The sequence below is a fragment of the Plectropomus leopardus genome, chromosome 14, assembly GCF_008729295.1.
Source record: "Plectropomus leopardus isolate mb chromosome 14, YSFRI_Pleo_2.0, whole genome shotgun sequence".
Taxonomy (NCBI): Eukaryota; Metazoa; Chordata; class Actinopteri; order Perciformes; family Serranidae; genus Plectropomus; species Plectropomus leopardus.
Genome location: NC_056476.1, coordinates 1,562,419 through 1,570,334, shown reverse-complemented (window position 1 = coordinate 1,570,334; position 7,916 = coordinate 1,562,419). Strand labels below are relative to the sequence as shown.

The 7,916-nt window shown below is 41.8% G+C and overlaps 1 protein-coding gene across 1 annotated transcript in view; it reads left to right on the top strand.

The window, feature by feature from the left end:
• Nucleotides 1-325: 325 nt before the first annotated feature.
• The window catches only part of LOC121953550 (attractin-like), a 20,240-nt gene continuing 12,649 nt past the window's right edge, over nt 326-7,916 (top strand). Inside the window, exon 1 of the mRNA XM_042500716.1 lies at nt 326-449. Within this exon, the coding sequence (XP_042356650.1) occupies nt 326-449 (124 nt within the window). The remainder of the gene's footprint in view (nt 450-7,916) is intronic.

The window sequence follows — 7,916 nt, the reverse complement described above, 5'->3', positions numbered from 1 at the left end:
CTACTGTAGCACTAATAGATGAGGCTTAACCTAGTCCAGAGGATCCAAGGGTTTTGTCAATTTAGGATCACTTTACCAGGATTTCAGCGGTGTGGCAGCATGGATTATCATTTGCGGCCCGCGGCACGACGGGGGTATCTGCCCCCGAACCCGTGATAATGGGGTCTGCTCTCCCAAAGGAGATAAGACGAGCTACTTATCGAAGACATTGCAGGTGTTCGCAAAGTCAATTGCGGGTGAAAGGCGAGCAACTAGCGGGGATTTCAGCGTTGTGTGAGACCCACTCCCGTTGAGTCCTTCGCTGACAAGATTAAACAAGCCCGCAATGAAGAGTGGCGGTATCACACGTCACCAAGAAGCAGAATTTAAGCATGTCGTCAAACTTACCAAGGAGAGGAAAGCCCAGCAAGTTTTCCCTGAGAGCTGGGAGGAGGTGTGGAAGCCGATGTGTTTGTTTAACCTGATATGTCTGTGAAGAAATCCTTCCTTTAACCACTCTTCAAAAAAGATCTGGGGAGCTATGAAAGATGCATCACCCTGACACCTACAAACACCAGCCTCCACTCCCCGCCTGAGGAGAGACGCAAGAGAAATACAAAACAAGCCACTTTTTTATTTTTAATTACTAATTATTTCAGGGAGGCTTTAATGGCTTTATTTTCGCTGTCACAGTCATCGGAGAGAGAGAGAGCGATGGAAAGAGAGGAAGAGAGGGAGGCAGGATTAGGTTTCTCCTGGGGAAAGCAGGGAGGAGGGAGGACAGCTCGTTCCTGATCCAGGGGGTTTTCAGGCCAGGGGGGTGACAGCTGCACTGTCTTTAGCCTGGATTTGAATTTGAATTCTATCTAACGATGCAGCGCCGGCGAGGACTTGGCAGGGCAGTCTGCTAATCTCCCAGACACAAATGCCTGGGCTTTTCTTGTGTGCCCTCGCCGAGATTTGAGTAATTAAAGTTAAATTGAAGGGAATAAAAAATATCCTTCTTGTACCCGGGCTGTCTTGCTAATGCCAAGTGTGAATAGTCAGGTTTGTCCTCAGAACTATAATCCCCAACGCTATTTCTCTTCTCTCTTTCTCTCTCCTTTTCTCCTCTCTCTCTTAAAAGCTGAGGTGCTGCCAAGTTTTTGCAAGCTCTAAAGACAGTGATAAGGCGAGGGCGAGGGCCGCAGCCTTTCATCTTGCAAGCATCTTTGAGGAAAAGGGGAAGAAAAGAGGTGACGGAGGCAGGGAGGGGTGAGTCTGAAAGGAAAAGTGAAAATGGCCAGCTGTTGGAGAGCGTCCATCATGTTGGAGGAATTGGCTTGAGAAGTCTGGACTTGTCGGAGTTAAGAGAGTTAAGCAGCGAGACAGGCCTCCCTGGCAGCTGGTTAACCCTTCGCTTCTCCCCACAGAGGTTCCTCGAGCTGGCTTTGTGGACTTCAAAGGGTCCTTGAAAGTGTTCCAGGGGTCCTTGAGGGTGGTTCCACTGAGTCCTTGATTAAAATTAGCACTAGTTTAATTTGACTGTATAATCATTCTATAGAAATAATCCTCATCAGAGAATTAAAAGCAGACAATTCTACAATTAAATACCAAATCAGCAACAATGAATCTTCCCAAATGGGACTAAATCTTATTAACTGGCTTTGTGTTTGAAACTGGGTTCTTCGTAAACCTCTGAACTAACTTTACACAGGTTTCTGAATGCACAGTCTTCTGTAATAACTGACTTCAGCAGTTGAGCTGCTTTGGTTTCGCTGCCTGAATACTGCATTTATCACCCTCATAGAGCTGGGTTCTCTATCTGACCACCAGTGAAAGATGAGCGATAAAACCATTTCTTCAGCATGACCACAATCAGACTGTCACTCTCATTTTGGGATGAAGAGCATCACTTTACCTGCCCCAAGTCCACCAGTGATTACAGATGTTCTCAATCTCTGTGGGGGTCCCTATAAAGCAGGTATACACACTTTTGCTTGACGGCCACTTTTACAAAATGACAGTGGCCCGTCCCAGCAGCCCCTCATGTTTCCAGGACTTTGGCACCTTATGTAAGTGCAAAAGAAATTCCCAGTGTGAATCACTTTTTTTATTATTGTGGATTAGAAAATGATTGGGGGACCACCTGGCACCCTATTGGGGGCCAGATTTAGCACGTTGGCCATGAGTTGAGTTTCACTGCTGTAAATGGCTGTGACATTAATGTAAAGGCTAGTGGGATGATTATTCAGGAAGAATACATGAAAAAAAGAACAGTTTTCCAAACTGTCACTCATTTCACATTTTCTTTTAAAATACAGTGTACTTTTTTTTTTATCATTTGGTTAGCTAATATGCATTTAGACATGTAAAATTATTCTGATGAAAGTGCTCACAACTCATAGATATGCAGCCACTGACAATGTATTGCAAGTGGACACAGCTCTAAATGTCTAACTGTAGGATGCAGTGGTTAGCAGAAAAGACAGTGCTCATCCCAAACATGTTCTACAGACTTGGGGGCCAAATAAGCTGATTAGCTGATCCAGCTCCTGGTGATAGGTGACTTTGAGAGTACTAAAACTGCTCTCAAGTTTCTCAAAACATAGATAACAGGCAATCCAGATTTCTAAACCCAGGAAATTATGCCTACATGTGCAAACATGATAATAATCAGTTTAAAACTCAAACTTAATTTTGGAAGGTAGTACTGTGTGCACTGAATATACGTCGTATGTGGGGCTGTGGCTACGGACGGATGTTTGATGATTTCAGAGTATTACTGAATCGGATTAGATCTGATTAACTTGCTCAAAAAATCTTAACAAGTTCCACTGACTGGCTTTTTCCAGAGCCTTCAGTTGCATCTCACAGTCGTCATCAGCAGACTGAGTTTGACCAATATGAGTATGGTGTCAGTGCAGAGCAAACCTACTGCTCTATCACCAGATGGGGTACTTGGCAAAGTCCATCTGCTGATGAAGACTGTGAAAGATGACTGAAAGCTCTGGGAAAAGCCAGTAAAACGCCCTTGTGTAAAGATTATTTCATAACAGGTTGTGTAGGAATTATGGGCACCATCGCTAATAATCACCTGAAACTAGTTGTGTTTCTGTTACCTTAGAATGAGCCATTTATGTCAATATACACAGCACAGAGTCCGCCATGCTGTTCTACAGAAGCCCAGAGTGGACAAATCAAAACCTGGCTCTAAAGAGGGCCATTCCCACTTTTTGCATTAGCCATCATAATTTTCCTCCATGCTTGGCAAACAGGAGAAGTTACAGTTGGTTGCAATCTGCAACATCAACACTGTCACTAAACCAACACACTAGAGTCAGGTGATAATTGTTTAAAGGTCTACCTACTACACCTTTGATTAATTTTCAAAAGTCATGACTGAAATTTTATGCAGCACTCAATATGAAATTTGGGGGTTGAATTAACTGCCGTGTCTTGGATAAAAATGTTTAGTCATGATTTAAAACACATTTTTCCTTTTCTTTAGCTGCACCTCTCTCAACTATCTCTACCATGTAGTGTGCTCTGAGCACATCCCCTGTACTTACTGTACTGTAAAATCGGTTTCTCTGTAATATTAGAAAAAAGGCAGCAACAGTGCCAGTCAACAGGACAGGGAACTCATTGAGACACAAGGATTTTTTTGTTGTTGTTTTTTTTGAGAAAAGTAAGGAATTAAAATAATTCATGCAAAAATATAAATATGTGCAAAATATGACAGTATTGAATACATATAGTACATACAGACAAGGAGTGTTAATGCAGGTGCATTTAAATGCCTTGCCTTCCCTTCTTCAGATTTACATCCTCCTCTCCCTCTCTCCCTCCCTCTGTCTCCCTCTTGCTCTCTCGCTCTCATGCAGTGTGAGCCTTGCTCGTCCTCAGCCTCCAGTAAGTTTGATGATGGATCAGTCATTACAGCAGGGACTGGCGACGCAAACTGAGTCAATAGAGGAAGAATTAAGTTCTCCCATGGCCATCTGTGTGATGATGATGAGGAGGCGCTGCCACCAAATTAACCTGGGACTATATTGACAACTGCTTCAGTATGTGAATGAGTATGTGTGTGTGTGTGTGTGTGTGTGTGTGTGTGTGTGTATCTGTGTGTGCATACATAACATTTGCAGCTGAGTGTTTACAGATCAGTGTATGCTTTATGGTATGTGTGTGATGTGTAGTGGCGTGTGTCTTGAGGTGTGTATGTGTGTGTGCAGGTCAAGTGACACCTCTGCTGACTCACAGGCCGATATGCCTGAAGCTAATACCTTTGCAATGCTACTCTCCCTCTCTGTCTCTCCCCCTCTTCTTGTCCTGGTAATTGGAGAAATGGGAACAAAACTAAAGACTGTAAACAAATTCTTCCATTTGCCATGCTGCACTCTCCTCCCTCTGCCATTTAGCTCTCAGGGCTACTGTTTGTTTCTCTCTTCCGTAACTACATGTTTCCTCCTCCTGTCCTCCTCCTCCTTCTCTACCTCTTTTAAACTATCCTCCGTTCTCCCCCTTCCTCATTCTTGGCCTGTTTAGATGAATGTGTCATTCATGGGCTTACCACATCCGTGTATGTGGAGGATTTATATTTGCATAACTGATTGTGTGAAAATAATCTCTAGATATATGGTGGGAGAACTCACTGTGGGTGCAGCTCAGTTTAGGAACATCACAGGGAAAAATGCAGGCTCTACGTGACTGCTTACTGAACCTCAGTTCTTGTTTTGTATTGACCTAAATGTGTACGTGGCACCATGTGTCGAAAACCCTCAGGTACTAACAGTTTACATTCAGTGTCTCAATTGACTTGCTTTTGTCAGATTCATGCAAAATGATCAGTCAAATTTGTGTATTGAAAACATATTCATATTCCTAAAAGCAAGGTACCAGATGTAGAAATTTCTGTTTGTGAGTTGTATCATGATTTATAACTGTTATTGCTACAGGTTTATGATATCCTGAATTTTTTGCATGTGTTGACAATGTTTGAAATAAAGAAATCACACAAACTGAACAAAACAACAATCTGAGTAAATATCGACAACACAAATGTTATTTTTAAGCAAGATATTAGCTTTTGAGATTTTCTTAACCCTTTGAACTCTGCAGTAGAAACGGTCTGCCATTTGTAATACAATTTCAAATGTCTTTTATGTCATTGAAGGCAAAATTATAACATTCAAATCACTGTTTTGCTTGACAGACTCAGTTTAACAAAAATGCATTTTTCTCAGCTTTCTAGAAAAAGAGTGGTCTTTTTGATAAAACTAGCCTCTATTCAACTCCAGATAAATCAAGAATGGAACAAGGTGCAAACAAACGTTTTCTTCCATGACGAAAAACAGAGTTTCTTCTTTCATTTGAGCTTTTCGGTGTTTTCAGAGTCTTTGTACAAAATATTCTATGGGTCTTGAAAGATGACTCAAAATGGCCAGAAACGCTGGCACAAGTCACTTGCCATTTTATAATAGGGCTGGCACTCACTCTGAGTTAACAAAGTATATAAAACTAAATTATTTGTTGTCAGTTTACTTCCTTACAATCCCTGTCCTCCTCCTCCTCCTCCTCCTCCTCCTCCTCTTCTCTTCCTTCACTCAGTCCACTACAGACCTAACTTTCTCCTCTTTCATCCATACTGTGATTCCCTCTCCTCCTGCTCCCACCTCTCCATTCTCCTCCTCACAAACATTGATGTGTCCACCTCAGCTTGCCTCTGTGTCCCTCCCCCTCTATTACACACACAACACCAGGGGCATGGGGGAGAAAAGTGGGACTGACTACCCAGAGCCCCAGTTGGGAGGGGGGCCCTTAACGGGCCTAAAATATATATATTTTTTTATTTTAATTTTTTTTCTCTTTAAGTAATAACTGCAAAGTGTTAATTAAAATCGTCTGTATAAATGAACAAACATTCAGAATTGGAGTCTCTCTCAGAGGCCCCTCTCACCCCTACTAAATGCGCAAAATGGTTTAGTCTGCCCTGCACTGGTTGGCAAGTCAGGGTATCAAAATAGGAAAGAAAGAAAAGAGAAACAAAGGAAGCACGCTGAGGGAAAACAACTTTTAACAACTTTCTTTCAAAAGAAAGGTGAGTACAACTTACACAGTTTGAGAATGGTTTAAGCTAATACAAGCAATTTAGATTCAAGGCAGTCAGCCAGCAGGAGTCTAGCTTGGGATATATTTGCATTTTATATAAAAGTTTATTATATTTATAAATTACTCAGCATCATAGGTACAATCTCATATGACATAATATTTATAAATATTACCTTGCTGAAAAGTCAGTCAAATTTGGAGCGATATATAGCTAATTTTCCAGAAAGCTAGCATGCTAATGCGCTACAAACATGGTGTATTTAATTTCAAGTAAGATAATTTCCATTAGTGTTAAAGAAGTAAACTAAGAACTGAGGGGAATAATTCCAGTTTTAGGGTCATAGCATCAAGTGTGGCTGAATCTGATTGAAAGTAAACTGTAGTTTGGAGTTTTTTCACTTTGAGGGGTTAGATTATACTAAATAAGCCCTTGTTATTCAACATGTCACTTGGCTTCAAATAATCTTGGTTAAAGAGGTGGGCAGTTTGAAGGGCAATATTATGCATGGTAGGCAGGTAAAAAGCATATGCTCATTATTGCTATGTCAAGGCAGTGAAATTTGGGAAATTGTTTTTGTTTTTGGTATTTTGAGTTCAGGTAAACATAAAGGCCTCTAAATAAATATCAGATGTTGCTGAAGAAATGTTAGATTAACTCATGTGATTATTTATCCACATTTTTCATGGGTGTAAAACAAAGTTATAGTTATTTATTGTCATTGGGTAATGCAGGTGTGGTTATAACAATTGTGCAGGGTTGGCTTGGGCCATGGTGATGGGGCCAAATGAGTGAATGAAGTCCCTGCACTACACACGTGCCTGGACACACACTTGACACGCAGCTTAACACTTTAGCAGTAAACCAGTTGACAACCAGAAGATTTAAGCTCTGAGCACCTATGTCCAACTTTACAGAAGGTAAACGCTGCACTGTGCCTACGTCATCTGTCACTTTATGTCCACCGCTTTTCCATGGCCATGCCTATATTGATATAGCTCTCCCTAATGGTCTGTAAAATTCCACACAGAGTCAATGGGTGCTTATTTGTCATGTGCACCCTGGATTACAGTGTGATATTACAGCCCAGCCTGCAGTTGTGCTGTATTGATAGGCCTATACATCAAACCTCCTCCAGACAATCGCAGATGGCTAATTGGGACTTTTTACGGCCTCCCAGTTTATGCAGGGATTTTGATATAAATTAACCACACAAGGCATCGTCCCCTTTCATGAGGCTTTACTTGGATGGGGCCTCGTCTGATGAATACTTCCTTTTATTGGCACAAAGACCTCCAAGGCTTCGCTGAGATGGAATATTGTTTTTAATACATACCTGTCTGTGGTAATTAATTACGGCTTGCTGTATTGCCTCCAGTCAAACTTGGAGGAGAAATGTCTGCCTGCATCTCTCATCTCTCCGCTTGTCTCTCTTTCTTCTTCCCCTCTTCTTGTTCTTTATTCTCCTGTTTTCTCTCCCCATGTTTGTCAGTCTCTGCCCCTCCCTCCATCAGACACAGTTGAGAGATGGCTTTAATTGCCGTGTGGGAGCCAACAAAAGAGCAAGGCCATATAAGTATGTATACACACACACACACACACACACACACACACACACACACACACACACACAGAAAGACTGATCAAGGGTTTGATAGATTAAAGGGTTAAAAACAGGCTGCAGAGTTCACAGACTGTGAACACACAGCAGCTCTGGTGTCAGGTCAAACCACAGATCTCCAAAATGTCCACTTTCCACACAAGCAGTTCTGTTTGTTAGAGATGCTCTTTAGAGACAAGCCAACAGGTTGTGAAAGTGCTCTGTGGGCTGGTAATAATAATAATA